Consider the following 24,392-nt stretch of genomic DNA (forward strand, 5'->3'; position numbering starts at 1 on the left):
CTCCATCAAGATTTGGTTTCGGAGCGGTATTATGATTATGTAGGTAGAAGGTATGGCTCACAACACCAAAATCTCTGTGTTCCTCCGGAATGAAAACTACAGATAAGTCTTTTCGAGAGCAAATAAACATTTAGAATTATTTAGAACCCTCAAAAGAATTATTTTTAAGCCCTCTTTTTAACAATATTCTAGCAATATCAAGACAGGGTGTATCGGAAGTGGGCACCACAAATTTTGCCTATGTAGGGAATCCAAATCGGTCATTCGGCGTGACGATAGAACGCTTTAATAAAGTGGCTAGTTTTTCAGCGTAAATTGATGAGTTTTCTCACCATAAGCTAGGTTACCTCGCCGCCTTTCCCGTAGAGAGTGAGTTGTGTTTTACATCACATTTAACAAACGTCCATATACGAATATCACAGAAATTCAGAGCTTCACGAATCATATCCATGTAAGAAATCGAAATAAACTGTTTCCAGCACACGGTTAGCGTCCCTTGGTTAAAGAAAATACACAGACTTGATGTAATGCTATCTGAAGACGATATGTAGTTTATATAAGCTGTATTCGACGGTATTTCATCTGGTATGTGACGTCAGCACATAAACCAGTGGCCGAAAATATGATCAATCCAATCAGGGTATGTAGACACTCCACCAACAAGACAGAACACCCGATTCACAGAGTCACATCTTACAACAAGCATAGATTACTGTGGACAAAAATTACCCTAAATTACCAAAGATGTCAATTCAGCATGGTATGATATTCTTTCCACACACGTGTAGGCAAGCGTCAAACTAGACACCATATTATATGATCTCTGGTCAAACGAACTAAACAGAAAAATATTATTTTAAAACACGTAATAGTGGATCCTAACAGATATATTTATATCATTCCAGTGGTGTGAATATTACTGAATAGTCGCTATTGAGAAATAATGATTTATTTAAACGCGTGTTCTCATTCGGTTATAATTATGTCAATTTCTAATAGAGCCTACATCTCTGCAGAAAAGGGTTATGTCATAGTTATCGTGACACCTTCATTTCATACCATCACTGATATCAACGATGACCATTATGATTATAAGTGTGAAGTAAAACAAAATCAGTACTGTATATTACATAGCTAGGATACTGTATTGCAGTAGAGTATATTAGTACGAACATGTTATTTGTTTAAAGTCACAATGCTGTCAAATTAAACTATCCGCGATAGATTTTATGGTTTATAAACGACTGAGTTTAGGCCGTAGCGAAATGTTATATTACGTTCACAAACGTTCCCTAATAAAACATCACACCTGATGGACAATCCCTGCGGTATGAAACGCCGTGTCCGTAGTCCATATATGGGTAATAACATGACGTCACACACAGGTGTTCTGCATCACTGCGCAACTGCGGAAAGAGGTAGAGTGTTTCCGCCTATAGCTTCATACGGGAAAGAGAAGTTTGTTGTCATGTCCAAGTGAGTAGTAATTATCGGAACAAACTGACATGGATTAAGAACAGCTCGAGGATACCTTGCTTCATTCTCTTTCGTGGCCAAGACGGGCTAACACTCAGCGCTTCATTGGCAAAATGGTGAGTAATCTGTCTTACGATATCTCGATTGTCTCGAGATGCTGTTGTAACCTGAAATCGATTGCAGAATAGATGGCAATTTATATACTCCAAATACACGAATACACGGTGGTTCTGTTGCTGGCAGTGAAGTTGTTGTCACGGTCTATTGGGCTCTCAGCGAATTTCTGTCCGACAATATAACAGGTGGCCGCCATGACTACACTACCTGTTGCCGTTCACGTTTCGGCAGTGTTGGTGGGCTATTTTTGGATCCATCAATGCCCATAAATGACACTACAAACCTGCAGTGAAATAGATTGAGCTGCTTTGACTGTCACTTCCTTGTATCAGAAGGCAATCTCAGTTTCAGTCTCAGCAATCCCTCAGTTACCTGACAGTTTCTGTCACTCATGTCCTTAATTGAATTAAGATAGAGTTTGTGATTCAGAGTTTGTTAAATCCGGAGAGTTTAACTTACTCTCTGACATGTACGCTCCTTGTACAGTGTGTGTAGCCTTTTTATGTATATTCATAAGTGAAACCAGAAATGAATCATCTCAGAAACTGAAAATGACTGGTGGTGATCTTCATGTCCATATTCAGTAAGATTAACAGTAACTTAAGTGAGACCTATTACATAGTATGTCCTTCTCCATAAAAGTCATCACCACATATCAAAGCATTTTGTACCCAGCTTGAAGTTCAGTATAACTTTATATTTGTATGCACATTCACATGATGTGTGCCGTTATAGCTTGCTGTCGGACCATGTTAATTTCCGATTAGCACATTCGCAAGTGGTTAAGTAGGTCAGAGAAGCAGCTGGCACTGAAATCGCTTCACTAATTAGTGAAGATTAGTGACACTCGTTGTGTAAGAAGTTTTGTCACACTCGTTAAATCTGTCACATTCAGCATGCAGATTCATCAGTCTTTGATTGGTTTGATTGATTGTGTGTCTCCTGATACATGGCTCAGACTATTAGGAAGTGAGCTTGATGTGCAGTGTTTTCTTATGTTTGTTGTAGACAAAATTAGGTTGAAGGTAAATTTGCTAATTTTGTCTAGGTGCGTTTTTTGTGTGTCATGGGATGTAAATTCTCACATATTTTTAGTGATTAGGATATTATTTCAGTGTTTGTTGTGAGCCTCAATTTGAGCTAATATAGATAGGGCGAAGTGTATCTTTTGACACGTATAATATGGAACATTTTTCTGAAAATAATGAAAACAATTTTACTTTAGTGGACAAGAAATTTTCCTTTTGAAATTTAGATGTAGGTTATGGTAGTGTTTGTCATGTGGGTGAGTGTTGTTTTGTTTTGGAAATGAAAAAGAGGATGAAACAAACCATATTACTTTGGTCTTTAAGTATATTATTTATGACAGTAATGTTGAAAAAAGACATTGTTTCATGTAGGCATGAATCTGATGTTTGAAGGCCTTTGTTTTCACAGACATACCATTGGCAGAGTCGCAATGTCAAGACCAGCGGAGTTGATGACATGGTCCTCCTGCAAAAGATCTCTGAGTCAGCAATTGTTGACAACCTGAAGAAGAGATTCATGGAGGATTGTATATATGTATCCTTACAGGGGCCAACAGTAGTCATGTGTCAGTAGTAGACTGGTAGTCACATAAATACACTTATGATTTAACACTATAGGTTAATAGTAGATTCCCAGTGTTAATGAACTGACTTTTCACTGACTTCTTTCTGCAAAGAAAAAATTGAGCTGAAGCATCAATTCTGAGCATATCATTAATTGAACAGTTAATGAAATTGTATGATACAGTACAGTGCAGAGATATTGGCTATTAAAAAGTAGCATGGAAAAAAGTATTGAATCTGGAATTAAAAATTTCTCATGTATTACATATGTACTACTATAAATTTCATGCTGCCTGCTTACCTGTCTCTCTGCGTGTCTCTCTGTGTCTATGTCAGGCTGTATTTTATCGATATTAACCTTTAAATATTATTACTTTGATGCTGTATTTTAAATAAGAAAATGCATGGGTAAGTGGACATTCATTAAGCATCAAAATACCCGAAAGGGCAAGCCTGCTCAGTATTGCAATCACAGGTAAAACAAAACTTACGACAACTGTTTATTACAAGCTCTTCGTACTCATTATAATGTGATACTCGTATGATGGACAGTTTCCTTTATCAGTGCATCCAAAGCCCATGATCATCTATCGATAGTAATGTCATAAAGCTGACAGGATGCAGTGGTTGTCATGAGATATATATGACACTTAAGTTTTGTTACCTGGTAGAGATCAAGTATCGGTTATTAAGTTCAGGGTTTGTTACAACACATTTACACAACACATGATTGTAAGTAGGTGACAGTCCTCACAACTATTACTTTCCCAGTTTTGTCAGTGAGGCATGTGAATAATCAGTAATAAATAGTTCTTTGAGTGGTACTGGATACAACATTTTGGTGTAGATGCCAACACCATTAGCTTGATAACAATGTCAATATCTACACTGAAAAGTGGTGCCACAGTTGCCTGTTGTAAGCCATCCCGAGACCAGTAACCTTGTTCAGTGATGTTAGCTACCTTGTTGACACAGTTTTGCCAAGTTTCAGTTGTGATTTTGTTCATTGACTTCTGAACCAAAACCTTTTTATGTCATGTAATCTAACAGTTGTGTTTGATATCTGGCAATATCTTCTTTGACAATACCTCATATCATTTCAATGGGGTTAAGGTCACAGTGATAGGGTGGAAGCTGCAGAATATTGTGACCCTTACTTTTTATGTAACTGTCAACTTTGTAGAAAGGTTCATTTTGTGGGTTTTTATGATCTCATGTAGCTGAAGCTTTGTTGCCTTTGAAGGGCATGTGATCTGAAATTTGTCGAGCCATGGTGAGTTGTATTACTTTTTCGACTGTTCAGTGTCGGGGCTTTACTGTCGGGGTCCTGCACGCTGTGGTATGGGACATTGTCCATTATAATAGAAAGACTTCTTTCATAGAGCAGGTACCAACTTGTTTTTAACCCAGTCGAGGAAAACTGCATCATTCATCTTGGAATGGTAGTCTCTGTTAATTGTGGACTTGGCCCTGAAATTCCAAGTCGCAGCCTAGGAGAAAGCCTTTGCTGGAGGAACAAGCATGGAGAATGATTAGTCTCTCTCCTTTCCCTAGAGGCAGCTTTCTACGTGACCCCTTATCACCCCCATCGGGTACCCACTGACTGCTGGAAGTGTGCATGGCATTGACTCAAGTCTCATCCAAGTATACTGGCTTGGACCCTTCTTTGCACTTCTTCTTTATTACACTGAGAAAATTATTTCTCAAATGAATGATATTAGGGCGTTGACAGAGTACTGACCTATTCTCCCCCGAAATATTCTCATAACAATACCCGAAAGAGTGTAAGAGGTGCCAGAGTGTGAAAACCATGTGACTTCTTCATTTTCATATTCATTCAACCACCTCTTAGAGTGAAAGGTGTTGTTATTTTTAAACTGCTTGTTTGCCAAATGTAACCCAAAAATTCCGTATGTGTGTGGGTCCATGTTTGAGAAAAAAAAAGAGGATTAAAACACACAAGAATGTCGGAATAAAATATGAACATATGAACCTAGGTCTGTGTATTATCATTGCAGAGAATATTGTGTCAGAAGACAGAAACACTGTTACATCATTCTGATAATTTCATACATTAAAGTCCACATCTAGTGGCAATCTTTGTGTATGTTGTATGCTCATATATTGCTGTGGGACAGACAAGGAAGAAATTTCTATTTTGTATGACCTATGTCAACATTAAAGATAACACATTTTACCTGGATGTGTCTGTGACATTATGTTACACCATGAAATTGTGTCCCGTGTGTATGCATACACAGAAGTGGGCGTGTCAGTCAGTATGTGCTTTATATCCTGTAATAGATACAGAGATTAGTATCAGAACATGCTACCTACTATAGATCCAGAATGATATATCTGTCAAAAATATTGGAATTTGAACTCTTTTCGACACATTTTTGTATAATATTTGATATCTGTATCACATTAACTCATTCAGTTATTGATTACTTCATGCTCTGGAGGTTGACAAGTGCCAGTCTAAGTTTTGTATTGTTTTGGCTCTCCAGCTGTGTCTAATGGTGTCCTGTTCTAGTATTCATTTGTTACAGCTAGGGTAAACCAAATAGAAGTTGAAATAGTTTTTCAAGTGTTAGGATATTTTCTCAATGAAAGGTTATTATCATTTTGTTTATTCAAAAGGGTAAACTTCAAAATAGATGAAAGGTGTATATAATTAGATGAATGGACTTTGTGAGATGTGTGGAGACATCAGTCTGCAGTAGAGGCTTGAGGCTGATTGCAAGGAACTCTTTCAAGGAATCATAGCAACTGACTTCATTTTATATAATTTTTGTTTTTTTATTATTTTTGTTATAATTTTCGTGACAGTTTTGTAACATGGATTGATGCAGGAATGATGACTATAGTAACATGTTCATATTGTTGTATTAATACTACTAGAGATGTAGGTACCATAGCAAGAATATGGACGTCAACATGTCAGTGATGAACAGTTTCTGATACCCAGTAAACCAGACTTGTAATATTTGGAACAAGAATGTTTAACAACCAGGAAGTTTTTAGTATTAAGAAAAGGCATATAGCTGGAAAACAGCTTGAGTGTTGTTTCCTGATGTATGTATTGTATATTAAAGCTGCATTTTAGGACTGTATGACCAACCATTCAGGAAGTATGTTTTCCTTCGCTTGCCTGTTTCTCGTATCATCACATCTGGGTCAATGTTATAATTATGCATTCCATGAGACAGAGAAATAGAGATTCCTGAAGATTGAGATACAGGATGGAACCACTTGTGGATACATATGTGGGATCAGTTAATTTTATGTAAACTGTTTAAAGCATGTGCAGTATTCAGCTAGATTACAGTACCATTTTAAAATAGTGTTCCATATATTTTAATATATCAATCCTCTCTGTGCTCGTTTTCTGTTAATGCGGTGTAATATGCACATGTCAGTATGCATGTCATGTCTATTTTCAGTCAAATGTGTGATGCCTATTAAGGTAGCTACTGGTCTGAAGTTGTTCAGAGAGAGTTAACTGGAGTCAGGTGCTTATTACAGAAGTGTTTTTTCATTAGCCTTAGTCACTGTGGACAGTAATATCATGACTGTTTGTATAGTGATGCATAGAATCGTCCATTGTCGGTACCATTGTTAAAGTGATACATTGTTTTCATGTCATTGTATGTATTTAGTAACAGTACATCAGCTGCATATCTAGGGGCAGTGGGGTAGCCTAGTGGTTAAAGTGTTCACTCATCATGCTGGTGAGGGTGAGGGTGAGTTTAGTTTTACGCTGTACTCAGCAATATTCTGGCGGTGGTCTGTAAATAATCGAGTCTGGACCAGACAGTCCAGTGACCAACAACATGAGCATTGATCTGCACAATTGGGAACTGATGACATGTGTCAACCAAGTCAGCGAGCCTGACCACCAATCCAGTTAGTCGCCTCTTATGGCAAGCATGGGTTGCTGAAGGCCTATTCTACCCTGGGACCTTCACGTGTCTCACGCTGAAGACCAGGGTTTGATTCCCCACATGGGTAAAATGTGTGACGCCCATTTCTAGTGTTCACTGCTGTGATGTTGCAGGAATATTGCTCTCTCACTCATCTGGGTTAAAACACATCCAGAGGGACCAACGTTGGTCAAGGCAGGCAAGAGACCCAGATAATGTGCATGTCCGGGTAAAATATGCATTTCCAATTGCACACTGAAGAATAACTGATGCATATCAAATACGCATTTAAACGGTTAGATACGCAAAAACCTCAAGTCATGTTTACGGAATGTATTTACAGAAATCACTTGTGTAATGAAAATGACATCGATTGCTATTAAGTTGTACTGTTGGTATATGATGAGTGATGTTTTTATGAAATCACATCCATTATGTTTAAGTTGGTTTTGATTAGGTATGACAAGAGGCAGTATATACCTGCTTAGTAAACATACTCAACAATGTGTACTTAGCAGAGTAAAATCACTGAAATACCCAAATATATGTATATAAAAGCAGTGGGTAATGGAAAATGAAATACCCACTCAACGTTCATAATGCCTCCTCCAAAAAATATAGTGGGTACAGTGCCCACATGAGGTAAATCTTAGCTGGAGCTCTGGGAGGCAACCAAATGGATGACAATCAGGCTCAGTGATCTGTTAGTGTATCATGGTAGCTTCATGACATTATCAACATGCTGTTGTCATGTAGGTGGAATACTGTTGCATCAAGCAAAACCAACGGACAGGACATTCAGTAATGACACATTTGGGATTTCACTGTCTTAGTAAAGTACAAATTCTTGTACTTTTTAGGTTGAGTCCCATCCTGGATTAGAACCTGTACCCTCAGAGTCAGGCACCTAATCGCCAGCACACAAAGTCAGCAGCCTAGCACGCTCAGCCTTTACTAAGAAAGTGAAATCCCAAATATGACATATGTTGCATTTGACCAGTTTCTAAATGGCATCGTGTAATCATTCAGTAATGAATAACCCACATCTTGGGAAGCCTGATAGAAATGTGTTAGAAATTAGATTTATATACAATCTGGACCACTGTGAATTGTAGCTTGTACACCAGCCTGGTTAACTTAAGCTGTTTGCATCTTTGGAAGGTATTACTTCCATCATTCTTGTTGATGAGAGGAGCTACAGGTTATCCTGATGGTAATGTAGATGCAGATGTAATGTAGAAGGTTTGATTCCCTTGTGGGGATAGAGTGAGAGATCTGTTTGGCAACTGCTGGCATGATCAATTGCTCTGAGTCATGCCATTCATCTTCTTCCCTATCCACTAACTTCACTTTCCTCTCCTCTCCACTAACTTCACTTTCCTCTCCTCTCCACAAACTTCACTTTCCTCTCCTCTCCTCTCCACTAACTTAACTTTCCTCTCCTCTCCACAAACTTCACTTTCCTCTCCTCTCCACTAACTTCACTTTCCTCTCCTCTCCTCTCCACTACCTTCACTTTCCTCTCCTCTCCACAAACTTCACTTTCCTCTCCTTTCCACAAACTTCACTCACTCAGACCCAAGTGTGATCACAGGAAAGTGTTTTCAACATAATCCCATGCTACATATAAATTGGATCTGACTGGACTGATAATTTATTCATCACCAATTAACAATCTTTAATGATGTCAAATGGTGTTTATAAGTATTAGTTTTAATCACTAGGGTGATCCAGATTCAGCTGTTTCCATTGATGTTTTCAATAAAGCCAGGTTACACCTGGAAAAACAGACAGCTGCAGTTTTAGGTTTTGTCTTTTCCTTATTTGATATCATATTTTGATAACTGATATCATATTTTGAAACCTGTATGGTATCAATTTAACAACTGTGATTACGTGCTTTTGTCGTTTGAAAGCTAGATTCTAATCTGTATAGAAATTAGAGTAATTTTAAAGACATCTCATTGTTAGTCTGTGCTCTGGTGAAAGGTGATTGAAATTTCCAAATTCAGTGACTTATCTCAGAGCATTGTTCACCAGTGGATTTGTGTTTTGTGTACTGTAGTATTCTGTGGTCATAATGTATCAATTTCCTGTGATTGTGAGTGACAGAAGCCTGAAGTGGCCTGTGAGAGATACAGTGCTACACATGGTGTAAATAGGATGTGACTCAGATTGGCCTCGGGTTGCACATCGATAACATGTTGGGATAAAATGGTCACCTTGGTATATAGCTATATTTTAAGATTTGATGATCAATGCAGGACCAAAACTGCCACCAAAGCTGTTTTGCAAGATACAGATCTAATAAGACATTTTTGGATAGTCTAGAATATTTTTGTGATTTATTTCTTTAGAATAAAATGTTTTGAAGATGTTTAGAAAGTATTTTCAATAGGCGCCATAGATTGCTTTTTAAAAATGTTTGTAATTTATTCCTAATTGTAGTTCCCCTGAAGAAATATATGAATTAATAATTGCAACCCTATGGTAACTTTCAAAATGATATATGCAATAATTTTTACATTTCATTTGTGATAAGTGTTTTGATTTTGCCTGAGGTTGTACAAACAGGCTTGTAAGTACGCTAGACCATCCCACTACCCCCATTCAGAACTGATGGGCATTTGCTACTATAGCACTTCAATTATTGAACCTATGGGGTTAAAATAAGGATTCCCTGTTCAAATACAGCACATTTTTCTCCCATTCACAGTCCATTCACATCAGGAGCAGTGGGGTAGCCTAGTGGTTAAAGTGTTCACTCGTCATCCTGAAGGCCCAGGTTTAACTCTCCTGAATGGGTACAGTGTGTTGAGCCGTTTTCTGACATCCCTCAGCATGATATTGCTGGAATATTGCGAAAGCTCCCTAAAGCTAAACTCACTCTCATTCACGTCAGGTGTTTGAACACTCATTGTCACAGGGGCCACACTTCACCTGTTAGTGAGTCATGTATTTGCAGAATGTTTGATGTTTTATATGTAACAGGATGGTTGTTGTACTCACGTCTCTGACAGCTAAATGAGTTATTATTTTATCACACCATAAATGATTGAATGCAATTTTATCAGGTGGGAAGACATTTATGCAGACATAAAGAACATAATCAATGGCAGCTGTCGACCATTGCTAGCAGACCATTTGTGCAATCTGGTGGTTATCCATTTAGTCTTTTGGAGAAAGATTTTATGAATTGGAGAGTAATTTATTCATTTAGGCTTTCATCGGTTGAGCTCTTCAGTGGACATTGTGGAAAGACTTCTAGACCTAAAGTATCACATGGGGGTCCAGTGAAATTTTGTTTGGACCATTGATTTTGAAAATATGTTGAATTCATTTATGTATGGTGTAATGATGTAGGGCAGAGGTAGCTCAGTCAGCAAAGGACCTGGAGTTTTGAAGTTGCTGTGGAGAGGTTCATCATTATGTCTGTCAATACTTTATCTTCCTTGTACTTGTCAATGATTGCCAAAGATCTGCCACGTTTGGTGATGTCTTGTTACATCAAGCAGTGATGTCACATACATGTTCTCACTCACTCACTCACTCTCTCACTCACTCACTCACTCACTCATAATGAACACATATGACCATTCATTGTTTTATGATTAAAGTACAGCGTAAAACATGAAACACTGTTAAAGATAATTTTATATGATTGGTTGCTGTATCCAGCAGTATCATAAGAACAATAGCTGAGTCAGAAAGTGAAGAGGATATTGACCGGAAGATCCCATTTAAGGAAGCAAGTCAATCTGTAGGAGAAATAGCCAGGAAACTGTTGTCTCTCTGTGAGGTCAAATACATTACAACCAGTTTGCAGAACCTACCTCGCCTATATGTTGGTTATCTGTAGTCTCCGAAGGGCATTGAAGGGAGCAAAATATCTGGCATCAAGTCTCAACACATGATGCTCAAGTGATTTAGACGGCCACATCACGTGACAGACGCGAGTCTGCTTGGTTCTACAGAGTGACTGAGTTGGGTTTTTAAAGTGTTAACTCACACAAAAGACCCGGGTTTGGTTCCCCTCATGGGTATAATGTGTGCAGCCCATGTCTGGAGTCCCTCCACCTCCAGCATAAAACAACTCACTCATTCACTCACTCTCTCACTCCAAGTGCCTAAATTTCCTGTCATGCCTTACCCCTCAAATATACATCCAGTTCTGAAAACAACCAGCTCCTCTAATTCCCAAATTGGCTTCTGCTGTGGATTGCACCTTTGTGCCTCCTCAGAAGACCTTATTGTGTGTTACTTATGGAATCTACATGAAAATAAAACAAGCCGTTTGTTTGCAACATGCCAGAACTCATCTTTGTTTAGGAATTATCTGTAATTTGTGAATGCCCTCATGTCAATATTGTCTTCATTTCTATGTATTGTAAACCAGGGGTGAAAAAATATCCCTTGTTTGGAGAACAAACAAAATGGGCTGGGAGCATGGTTTGTGATAACGTTTGTTTTCACTTTTCCTTTGTCCAACATGTACTGGATATTTAGCCTGCTCGTCAACTGGACCACACGTCAAGGGATGATTACTGCTCTTGGCTCTGTATCAAGGCATCATGGGAAAACAAGTTACGTGCTAATTCTAAATTCTTTGCTTCTTTGTACCAACATAAGGGCTGGCCAGGATACTTTGTTTCACCTCTGTATTTGTCTTGTTATGTTCAAGGAAATAGTTCATTTGTTAGTTTAAGCTTGAATGGATATGTACATATACAGTGTACAGTTTCAGGGTTGGGGGAGTCCTGTTTATTTACATTTTCATCAAGGAAGTAGCATTCTTGTTTTATAGGGGATCATATCTGTGAGCTGAGGTAGTTTTATCTGTTGACTGACATTTCCTTCACATTTCCATGGAAACTATGCAAACATGATTACAGTTAGAAACATTCAGCATTTTGTCCTCTTGGGTCACACTTTTATATTACCTGTTTATGGATCTTTCTAGTGTCATTTTATGTTGAATACATGACATCTCCTATCCTTCCTTGACTAACAACTAGTCTCGGAAATGAAGATGTTTCACAGATAAGAAAGTTCATAGTGAAGAATGAAATACAATGAAAAGGAGCCCTGAGACCTCCATTATTTTCTGAGGAAATCTAGACTAGCCACATTTTCCATATTGCGTGGGCTCTCTTGGATATATTGCTTCCTGTAAGCTGGTGGCACATTACAAAACAATCATATCAATTTCTAATTAAGGACTCACTATTACTAAAAGTATTACTTGTTTTTGCTCCAAGTGTTTTAAGATAGCAAAATCCATTTGAGTGTACACCTTTCAGAAAGATAGTGTGTTTGCAAGGATTATGAAATCTGTGAAACAATAAATGGAAGTTGATGAACATGTTTGATATTCCCGTAACTGAAGCTTGTACAGCTTGATCAGTAGATCCCATGGACTCACCAGAATTTTGATTGTGGCTATGTATCTCCACCTACCTTGATTGTATTTCCAGACTTTTTCAGAACCACCCTTGGCCATGCGTGTCATCCAGTGAAATAGTCCAGACTGATGTTCATGATGGCTATTGCTTGGTTGTTTGATCAGAGACAATTTACAGACAGCCATTATTTAGCTCAAATGTTGCATTACAAAACAAACAGGTCTCTTATAATTACCTGTCTTCATTATTCTTCAGACATGAAAGTGGATGCTGGGGTAGCCCAGTGGGTAAAGTGTTTGCTTGTCGTGCTGAAGACCTGGGATAGATTTCCCACATGGATACAATGTGTGAAGCCCATTTCTGGTGTCACCCACCACAATATTGCTAGAGTATTGCTAAAAGCCAAACTCGCTCATTCAAACACAAAAGAACTAAGGTGATGATAGAGTAAGACTGCATGTTGTATGAACTCATCCTGACCTGGGAGTGTTGGGATGTAGCCTGTAGGACTTACACAGTGGCATGTGAGATTGTACGCAGTTATCATGGCAAAGACTGGGGCTCCATGGAAATGTCCGGCCCCATATTACGACTTGTGTGACAGGAAGGTATTGTGTGGGTTATGACATTTGCTTAATGCACTGTTTACTTGCTTCTAGCTTGTTTAAAGTCATTTGGTAATGTTCTTGGAATGTGAGTGCAGAAATATGTGAAGTTTCTCCTGCCACTGCTAATTTAGAAAGTAAACCTCAGGTTTTACAGTACAGATTCTCCAGTTATTGTTCAGCATTGGCATAATTTTGGTAGTTGAAGAACTGGTATATCATGTTTTGCCAATGCCAAGGAAAGCTTGCAGTTTATATTTGTTGTTGTTACTATCCCCTGCAACAGGTTTTGCCACCATTCAATATTTCTTCAACAAACCTGGCACATAGATAGATCTGGTGGTGTATTAGTGCCTTTTGGTAGTTTATGTATTCTTAATAAAATATTTTTGGCGTTTCCATGGCAACAAGTGTGACTTCGACTGAAATTGCCGGTAGTGCTCTTTTCCGGAGCAGGACTCTAAATCCATTCACTAATTCTTCACCAAACTGGACACATAGATTGGTCTAGTGGTGTACTGATGCCTTTTTGTAGTTTTGGAATTCTGAATAAAATAATTTTTGCATTTCCCTGGCATCAAGTTAGACTTAGACTGAAATTGCTGGTAGTGCTCTTTTCCGCACCAGAACTTCAAAATTGTTCACTATTTCTTCACCAATCTTGGCGCATAGATAGATCTGGTGGTGTACTGTGCCTTTTGGTAGTTTTGGTATTCTGAAAAAGATACATTTTGCATTTCTGTTGCAACGAGTTTAAGTTTGACCAAGTTTGGTGGGTGTGCTCTTTTCCGGACCAGGACTTCAAAACCATTCACAATTTCCTCACCAAACTTGGCACATAGATAGATCTGGTGCCTCTTGGTAGCTTAGGAATTCTGTATAAGATATTTTTTGCATTTTCATGGCAACAAGTTCGACTTGGATTGAAATTGGTGGATGTGCCCTTTTCCTGAGGTCAACTTTAAAACTGTTGACTATTTCTTCACCAGTCTTGGCACATAGATAGATCTGAGGATGCTCTGATGCCTTTTGGTAGTTTTGGAATTATGGATAAATATGTATCTGCGTTTCCATGGCAACAAGTTTGATTTTGACTGAATTTGGTGGAAGTGGTCTTATCTGAACCACAACTGTAAAACCTTTCAATATTTCCTCACCAAACTTGCTCATAGATTGGTCTGATGGTGTGCTGGTGCCTTTTGGTAGTTTTGGAATTCTGAATAAAATATTTTCAATAGTCTCTTTCTACTTTGCCAAAACATTTGGCATAATCATAACTAGGAGACACATTCATGAGGAGTAATTTACCGTTGCGGGGGATGTTGATGATTGTGTCTTCTTGTTTCTTAATTCCAAAGTGGCAGTGGCATAGCTAAGTGGTTAAATTATTCGCTCATGTCAAACACCAAGTTTCAATTCCCAATAAGGATACAAAACATGAAGCCCATATCTGGTGTCCCTCATTGTGATATTGGTAGAATATTGTTAAGAGTGGCATAAAACTAAATTTACTCTCGTAATTCTAATTGGAATTTTGTCAAATTTATATGTTTAGACTTTTAGTTCTAAAAAGTATGTATAAAATTTCAGTTGCCAGTTTATTTTTGTGGTGTTTCCAGTAAAGACAAGCAGACATTTTCGCATTTACCTAATGATGACTGTTGGAAAAAAATATACACTCGCAGGAATGTACCAGTGTGAATGGGAATTTTCATCAAGATCCATATAAGTGGCCTTTGTTTCAAATGGTGCTGTGCTTCAAACACATCATACAGCATTTCCAGTTTGTGAAAAGCCACTGGCCCGCTTGCCTGAGGTTAGTAAAAATCCATTCAGGTCGGTAATTCTCCACAGTCATTGGCCCGACAGGCTAATGAATTTTTATGGGATTATTTTGTAAATACATGTTATGATGTATGTCACTCTCACCAGCTACTTATGTTATAATACCCATTTAAATCATGCAAGGTTATGACCAGATAAGAATGTTCATCATCTAGACAACTGAATGGTGAAACCCGTGTTATGCAAAATACAAAATCTTCATGTATTTTTGTATTAGTAAACTTTTGCTAAGTTTCTAAATTCAGATTTTGGGCTCATGAAGTAACTTTCAGGCATAGATAGCCCAACTTGCCGGCCACATTTCTAAACTATTTCATACACTTGAGCATTACACCCCCTGGACAATGCCTTATTGTGAAACACCCAATAATTGATCTCTTATAAATCTTCCATTGATATGGGGAGGGTCATCCAAAAGTGGCAACATATTACATGTAATATGACTACCATCTGTCATGCAACCAAGTTACATCAGCAAATTTGATAGTTCATCAGAGGAAATACGTGCTCGGTGTATTCAGATATTTTAAATTGTTTAGGTCAGACCAGTGTTATGTCTTGTTTTGCTGATCCGCTGTTTATATTTTTCCAAGAATAAGAACAAAATATAGAAATGAATTGTCCCCCTCCCAAAAATAAAATTCCAATTTTTTTATTGGTCAAAAATGTAAACTTACACAAAAATTTGTTTTAGATTGATTTTAGTATAAAATGTCAAAAGTAAAATACCTTTAGTATTTGAAAGTAATAATACTTTGACTGGTGCATTTTTTTCTTTTTCCGCCTGCCTTTAAGTTTTCTGAGGAAAAAATGCATAAAACAAGCAATAACATTGTTGTAATCTTATGCAATTTGTTATTACATTTTGTTAATTATTGCTCTCTAACAATTTAAAAAGCAGTGACGATTATTCCAATTTTTCAGGACCTGTGTTATTGATCATGTTCAAAGAACTCATGTTTGTTTGTAGAAGGGAGTAGGTCTGTATTTGGGGACCAGTCTGTGTAAATTGTGCACCTTGATCAATGACTGTTGTTGACCAATTCCAGAAAACCCAAGGTTTTAAATACCAGCGTGCCATTGTTATTTGGACCAGACAAAGTTGTTAACATTACAGTATTAAGCTTTATATGATGAGTATTTTTCTACCAGTATATCAGATACAGTTTCCTTGTTTTTGTATATCCTGTTATGCATTGATAACAAATATATTAGTTTTTGTCCAATAATCATCCCCTTTGTGAAGAACAAACCCAGTTTTGCAGTTTTTTGTTTAGAAGTATTTCTAATTCCCTATTTTGTAATGCGGGGTGGTATAGTTATCGCCTCATCCGTCCTTCCATCTGTAACATTTTGTCTCCGAAGCATAACTAAAAAAAGTGTTCAATATCCTTCAACTAAAGTCGCTACATATATCAAACAGTGGGGCCTTTTGCTATTTACAGATTTTTTTTCATTTCAATTTTCTTGGTTTCCATGGAAAAGATTTGAACTCAGTCTCAAAGGGAGCTTAGTCAGTTTCTGAATCTCGAAAACCGTTCAGTATCTTTCTTCAAGACCAGGGGTTCAAAATTTTTTTTAAAAGCCAATTGCCACAGGGCAAGTGACTTCAAGAAAGTAACTTGCCCTGACTAATTTTCCACTTGCCCTGATTTTTATGACATAATTGTGATGATATTGTGAAAGAATAAATCAACATGGTATTTGATGTTATTGTTTACTGTTTGGACGTCTTTTTTCTCTCTTTACAGGTAATAATTGGCACTGTTTTTATACAGAACAGTCTCTGACTCTCATATTGTTGAAACGTAATTTAAATCAATACCAGTATGATTACTCTAAGGCTTTATGCATCTCTGGACTGGTGGCGGACTTGAAACAGTGTGGATATGGCAAAGATATGCCTGCTTGCTCGTGAAGACCATGCCCCTTGACATGTCTTGTACCTTTACAGCCTGTCGTCCACTCTTTGATTGCTGACCTGGGGTCGAAGTCTTTGAGGGACTTGGGCCCATGTGTCATAATTGTCAGGATATTGTTGAGGTTATCTTGACTGAGAACTGATCTGTGAGAGGATTTGACAAGATTCATAGATGAGAACAGCCTCTCACAAATTGCGGTGCAGGGGCTGATTGTAAACATAAGTTCAACAATTTTCAAGAAAACCTTGAAACACTGGGGTCTACTAAACAGCAGGTTTGAGTAGCAATCATACACTGTTTTTTTACAGTTCTTTAAGTATCCTTTAAGAGTGGTGAACTCTTCTTTGATTCTTGTCTTCTCCTCATCTGTGAATAGTGGATGGTAATGTTCAAGTAAGGCATCTATCTCCTCACACCCATACACTGAAAGACTGCACCTATCAGTGGGCCACTCTGTGTAGTCTAGTACTTTGAAGTATTTCAGTGGAGCTTGACTGAAACATTCAAACCTTTTGTCAATATATTTCACAATTCCATCAATGAGTGAATTGAAGAACATGTCCTGTTTGAAGTTTACATGTTTTGATTGTCCAATCAGTTAAATCACACCATCAAAAGTACCATCTTGGGGTGAGTAGAGATCCATGAAGGCTTTCAGGTTTTCTGTATCTTTAGTTGGGTAAGTTTCAACATAACACCTTCAATTTCCTGGGACACTGTAGTGACAAGAAGGTCCTCCTTTTGGAACACAAGAGATACTTCAGTGAGTAAAGGGAGCACATCCAACAGAATAAACAAAGTCTTAATGAAAGTCACAGTTTTTATTTTTGCAAGCCAGCCCTTTGCTTTAGAGCTCTGTTCAGTTCGCCCAGTAGCAACAGTTTCAAAGTGTTGTATCACTGAATGAAGACTTGTGATCAGAGCCCTTACAGCTCTCTCTTTCCTAGCCAACCATCTGACATTTTTCACATCACTCAAATGAACCAAATCTGTTTCAAAGATCTGAGAAATAGTTTTAAGTTCTCTTCTCATTTTGGGGCTATTATGGTAGAATTTAAATATCTGTTTCAATACCTCTTCAAAATTTTTCAATGGCAACAGGCCCTTTACTACATCCAACACTGACAATTCCAGCTTGTGTGCTACACAATGAACAGGTACAACGTAAGGAGCTTCTCGTGTGATCTTTCCTGCAACTCCAGAACGGTTACCCATCATAACAGATGCACCATCAAAGTTTGCAGACACTAGTTTGGGCCCCTCACAGTCATGTGATACAAGCTTTTCATAACTAATATCATTCATTTCAAGAGCAGTTTTTATTCCATCCAACACCCCATCAGCAGTAGCATGATCTAGAGTTACAACTGCATCATGGAATGAAACTGGAACACCATGGCTTACATAACGAATAAACACAGTTTCCTGTTCAAGAATTGCCGAGTCAGTACTCCCATCACTAAGAATGGATACATAGTTTGCTTCATTAATATCTGATTGGAAGTCTTTTTTCAAACTATGTGAAATTGCTTGAATAAACTTGCTCGCAGCTTGCCCCAACCTCCAAATCACCGGTTTCACCGCTATGAATATAATATGACAAACACTCGGCATGAACAGCTGAACTGTCATGGATTTTCAGATATTCTACTCTGAATTTTGAACACCCACTGACAAAAGTGTTCTTTACCCCATGTCTCGTGGATACAGACGGAAATCGCGCACAATATTCACAAGCCATAATGTCTTTTTCTTCGTTGTAAAGTAACCACGGCCATTTTGAACACCAAGACTTCTGAAACTGTCTACACCGTTTCTCGTTGTCGTACTTTTTATCTTTAGATTGTTTGGTGCAAACCTCGGCTTTGGTGTCATCACCCAAGGCCTTCCTTTTCACCCCTGTGTCCGATTGTAAAAAACTGTCCATCAGTTTCTGTGACATGGTTTTTTTTCATAAAACACGAGGCAGTCGTCTGCTATTCAGCCGCGGTCTGACAGTTCACTCAAACGTGCCTGCCGGCTCTCTTGTCAGTGATTGGTCAGTTATTTATAAAAATGCTCGCTTCGGTTTCCAATAGCTTTACTGCGAGGCCCCGATCGGGGAGGGATAAATAGCAAAGAAAGATAACTCTAGTTTATTATCATTGCGAAAGTTCCCTCATTTTGCTCTCGTATCGTCTCACATTTACCTGTTGGAACCGTAAGCATTGCAGTAATTATCAGGTAGCCCAGGGGCAAGTAAGATATCATTATTTATACGCCCGAAATGAAATCTGCCTTGTCCCGGGCGTCGGGCGATGGGATTTTTGAACCCCTGAAGACTTGGTACATATGTATCAGACAGAAGCTAAAGTGGCTTGTTTTGCTGTTTGCAGATTGGTGTCATTTTTGTTTTTCTTGGCTTCTATTGAAATGATTTGGACTTAGTCTCAAAAGGGAGGGATGGACTTCGTTTCTGGAGCACAATTCAAAAACCTCTTAATATCTTTCAGTAAAACTTGGCAGATATATGAGACAGATCTTGAAGTGGTGCCTTTTGCCATTAACAGATTTTTGGCATGTGTATTATTCATGATTTCCATGGATTTGATTTAGACATCAAGTAGGACTATGAGTAACTGCCAGACAATTTGTTCTTTAAAGGTCACATGCAACCAAATCAAACATAATTAAAACACAATTATCACTTACTCATGACATCTAATATACATTGCTGCTGGTTAAAAAACAAATAAACAAAATTATAAGCGTATAATCCTGATTCAAAAGTGCAATATTTTGGACTTGGGCTTACTTCACATGAAAGGAAGCCCAGGGGAGACTGAACCCAGTCATAGCGGACAGGGGTGCACTCAAGTGTAATGACGGCTTCCGATTGGCTGGTTCATTTGCTGATATGCTGAGGGCTCATTGTGTGTACAGAAAGATGATCTGTTTTATGTGGATTTTATAAGTATGGCTAGTCACAAGAAAGTAAGATTCTTTATGTATGACAACTTCTTTTATTGTACTTGATGCGTCTTTAAGTATGGATTCATATACCGTCAAACAAACAAACAAAATCATATACATGTACACTAGAATAAGTTGTTATCCATTGAGAATGTATATAGAGATGTTGGGTTTTGAAAATAGATGTTCTCTGAATTTGAGTTCAGTCCAATCAAATATCATCTCAGTAGGATGGTGAACTACTGTGTGGCTGGAAACTGTCATTCGTCCAAGTACAAAGCAGGACTTGAAACTGAAAAGAGTTTGCACCAGTTTCCGTCAAATCCAGTCATCCGAAAAAATGGCTGTAGTTTGTTTGCAACCCACAGACATGAAAACTTGTTATGTGTACAAGTATCACAACTGCCTAATTACATAATGTGGCAGAGACATGACTTGGGTGCACGAGTCGTAGATCAATTGATTTTGTTTATGGTGTTTAGTCTGATAGGTGTTAAGTTCAAATTGCTTGTGGTCAATAATTGAAGCTGTGTATTTAGCAGACAGGCAGGCAGACATACAGGTGTCAATAAACCAGACATTGAGCTTTCTCTGTGACAGAGGCTGCTTTCCACAATCAACAAGTTTTTTTTAATGTAACGAGTAGATTATTTACTTGTTTATGTACACAACCAAGATTAGACTACTGCTCATGACCTCATACTCCGAGCATGCTTTCTGCGCATGGGTTATGGGCGCAGCACAGCTGTTGAAACCACTTTTTCCCCCAGCGCTGGGGGAAATTTAGTGAATTGTTTGAACTCCGATTTCGCAGCCTTTTTTTTCATCGCATTTTTTTTTCAACTTTATAGACTGAATTGGCACTTTTAATGATAAGTTTCGGTAAGTGCATGCCTGAAGGTATCAGAATCTGCAAAGTTGTGTTTTATGTTGCGTGTGACCCTTAAAATATTTGGGGACCGGAAGTATATGTCATTTTCTGTTGACTCATGTTCTACACAATCAAGACTTTCAGCCACGCTGATTTTCATAGATCTTGATAGATGCTCTGCAAGATAAGACAAGTTACTTTAGCGTGAGGCTTGGATATGGTCTATTTACTTATTTTACTTAGAGAAACTACACACTATTTCCAAGTGATGAAAGCCATTTTAACAATATTTGACGCAAGTTGAATTCATGCAATTATAACAGGACTTCTCTTCACACTTTGGAAATCATTCACCTTGAATAACACACTTGCTCCTACTTACATTTCCATTTGAACTATGCATCAGCATTTTTCAGTCATTCATATTACTTTGGCCATGCTTAATATGTTTATGGTTACACAGTGCCGTTAATAAAGGGATTGGATGTAACATGCTATATTTGGGATTACACTTTCTTAGTAAAGTACAGATTCTAGAACCTTTTGGGTTGAGTCCCATCAGGGATTTGAAGGAAAGGGTGTGGGTTCAGATCCCAAACTTTACCAGACTTACTTAACGTTATCTTAGTATGATAATGTCTGAGAAAATAACTTCAGCGTATGTGTTAATTTTCTTACCAATATTTTGTATTTTCTCCACAACTACATGCTTGTGCCTTGGTGTTCACTGGCACTGGGAGTTTAGAGGTCTACAGATTACCGTGTTTCCTTAACTGAGCCAGACATATATTGGACCAGTGTTGGTGTCGGTGAACCCATTCAAACAGCTCAACATCTACACAGACAGACACATTGAACAGTACCAGGGAGCGGTAAGTAAAACGACTGAAATATGGATAGAACACATGGAAGAATCCTTCATACCACTCAAAACACGTCCCACATTTTCCTTTTGTTGACATTCAAGCCTTTATCACACATTTAGCTCATGTGCTGTCATATAATCATGATAAATTGAATAATGTTCAAGGCAGCATGACTAATTCATCTTGACACTGAGAAAGTTAAACAACCTTATTAAACTGAATATTTTCATCACAGTATTTCAGGGAAATAAACATCTGGTAGTGGTATCGACAATTCTGTTTGCATTAGTTACAAAAATTGTATGGACATACTGCACTAATGAAACCAAGCAAATGTTGTCACATACAGCCCACCTGGATGCCATTTAACAATACGATCTTAGTGTGAAGGTGATTGTAACTCCCAACATAGACTTGCAACAGCCTCAGCAGTGTGGTTGCCGTGTACAATGCCTCCTAAGCTTGTTTGTGATGAGTCATTTACTGAACCCCTGACATGCTAGCTGAGACAACAGCATGAAACATGGCCTTCTAGTTTTGTTCTCAGTTGACATGTCAGCATGACATGCTGGGCTTTTTCAGCGTTTGACCACAGTCATGATCATTGATCAGCTGAAAATAAAAAATTCTGAAAGACAATTAAAAACAGAAGAAAACATCTTTATCTGGAAGCCATGATTTCACAAAGACTTAATTTCTATTAGCTTACTTAAACTTGTTTGAGTTTCTCAATAAGGAAATAAGAGACAGGTAGCCATGAATTTTATAAAAATATGTTTTTTTGCACAGTTGAAACTTGTGAAAATTATTGAAATATTTGTGTGATATATGTTACTCCAATTCAACCTTGTATGTGATGCAAGTTCTTATTGATCAATGCTTCAATGGTAAATAATCAGCATATATGGTTGCAAAATTTGAAAACCAATTCAGCAAAACATTTGTATGTATCCCTACACTATTGAGGTAAAGGTCTTTTATTGAAAAGTACTATTTGGAGAAGTACAGAGTTCAGTAACTCCCCTGTCTCACTCAAATGTATGCAGTGTGTGTTAAAAAGACAAAACAGACATCAGTGTAATTGTTCATGTTCAAACAACATACTCACAATGGGCTGTTGACCCAACACTGTTAGATCATGGAACCAGATTGTGATGTAATTATGTTGTGTAGTAATGAGAGAGCCATTATCATTTGCAGTGATCACTCATTTCTGATAATCACAGGGCGGTTTTATGATAATTCCATTCATTTTAGCTGTAGCGCTATGATTTCTTCATCATTGTCAGATTTAGTCAGTATGCACATAACAAACATGTTGAAGTTTGAAAAGGGAACTACTTTGTCTTGCGATTGTGTGACTTAATGGAGTGATATGATTAACCTTTGACCTAGGGGAACTTTGACCTGATCTACTTAATTAATTCCTTTCACAAAAAAAACAGTCACCGATATGAGTAAATGTGCAGCTCTATAACCACTGGTATACGTTCCCAATTCGTCAAAGACAGTACAATTATCACCTGAATGATGAAATGATTGTCAGAGAACCATTATTTCAGAAAGTATTCATCTCTGTATCTGATGGAGTTACTAAAACATCAGCATGATGTATGATGATAATGAGGAAAAGGTTATCAGAGATCTGTCTTTCAGAAACACTACCCTCCATACTGAGACTGCTGCCATGTTTGTGTGATCTATGATGTGTTGTTTCCAGGCCCAGTATGAGAACCCTCCTCATGTGTATGCCTTGACAGACAACATGTATCGGAACATGTTGATAGAGATGGAGAACCAGTGTGTCATTATCAGGTACATCAGCATTACCAAGGCTGTGTGCTTTACAGCACCTTCCAAAGCCCTAGTATGCCAGCACCCCTAGTATCTCCCAAACCCCTAGTATGCCAGCACCCCAAGTACCTCCCAAACCCCTAGTGTGCCAGCATCCCCAGTACTTCCCAAACCCCTAGTATGCCAGCACCCTCAGTACCTCCCAAACCCCTAGTTCGCCAGCATCCCAAGTGCCATCACAACACCTGGTATACCAGCACGCCTAGTACCATCCCAACACCGAATATGCCAGCACCCCCAGGTTCTTCCTTGGCATGCTAGTACTGCAGTTTGTCAGTATTTCCAATATTCCCAAAGCTGTTACTATTGCTAATGTATCCATATACTTCCACCATGGGGGCTGTGTGGTAGGTTAATGGTTCAAACGTTTGCTCATCATGCTGAAGACCTGGGTTTGATTCCCCATATGGTTACAGTGTGTGAAGTCCATTTGTGATGTCCCCTACCATGGTATTACAGGAATATTGTTAAAAACTATCTCTCACAGTCAGTCAGTCACTCACTCGCGTGCACACACATTCACACACTTAATCACTCAAGATCCAGCCCTGCACATACTCTGGAATTGTCTCACTTCTTCTGCAGTGGTGAGAGTGGAGCGGGCAAGACAGTGGCAGCAAAGTTCATCATGAGTTACATTGCCAAAGTGTCAGGCGGGGGAACCAGAGTACAGGTGAGTACATCAAGGTGATACACCTGGCGTGCTAGGTGACACTTAACATGTGTAAAGCTGTGATATCTATATAGACACAATTGACTGTTGTGTTATTTTATTCCCACAAGTGCATTTTTCTTAATACAGCAGTCAGTGACGTCAGACATCAAGCTAATAAATAGCCTCACAAAAGGCTGCTATAGTATGAAGATCACTGACTGAAATATGACTGTCAGTATTAATCTACTACACTTCATTATAATGGTAATGCACTACAACTGAGGCTGTCATCCACATCTTCCAAATGAG

The 24,392-nt window shown here is 38.2% G+C and overlaps 1 protein-coding gene across 2 annotated transcripts in view; it reads left to right on the forward strand.

Annotated features, from left to right (window-relative positions):
• The first annotated feature begins 1,420 nt into the window (after nucleotides 1–1,420).
• The window catches only part of LOC137277721 (unconventional myosin-Ie-like), a 48,891-nt gene continuing 25,919 nt past the window's right edge, over nucleotides 1,421–24,392 (forward strand). For both annotated transcript variants that reach the window (XM_067809612.1, XM_067809611.1), the window contains exons 1-5: nucleotides 1,421–1,592; nucleotides 3,031–3,156; nucleotides 21,491–21,580; nucleotides 23,295–23,389; nucleotides 24,014–24,101. In XM_067809612.1, the coding sequence (XP_067665713.1) occupies nucleotides 1,590–1,592; nucleotides 3,031–3,156; nucleotides 21,491–21,580; nucleotides 23,295–23,389; nucleotides 24,014–24,101 (402 nt within the window). In that variant the 5' untranslated portion in view covers nucleotides 1,421–1,589. The remainder of the gene's footprint in view (nucleotides 1,593–3,030; nucleotides 3,157–21,490; nucleotides 21,581–23,294; nucleotides 23,390–24,013; nucleotides 24,102–24,392) is intronic.

This window comes from Haliotis asinina, chromosome 3 (assembly GCF_037392515.1).
Source record: "Haliotis asinina isolate JCU_RB_2024 chromosome 3, JCU_Hal_asi_v2, whole genome shotgun sequence".
Classification (NCBI taxonomy): domain Eukaryota; kingdom Metazoa; phylum Mollusca; class Gastropoda; order Lepetellida; family Haliotidae; genus Haliotis; species Haliotis asinina.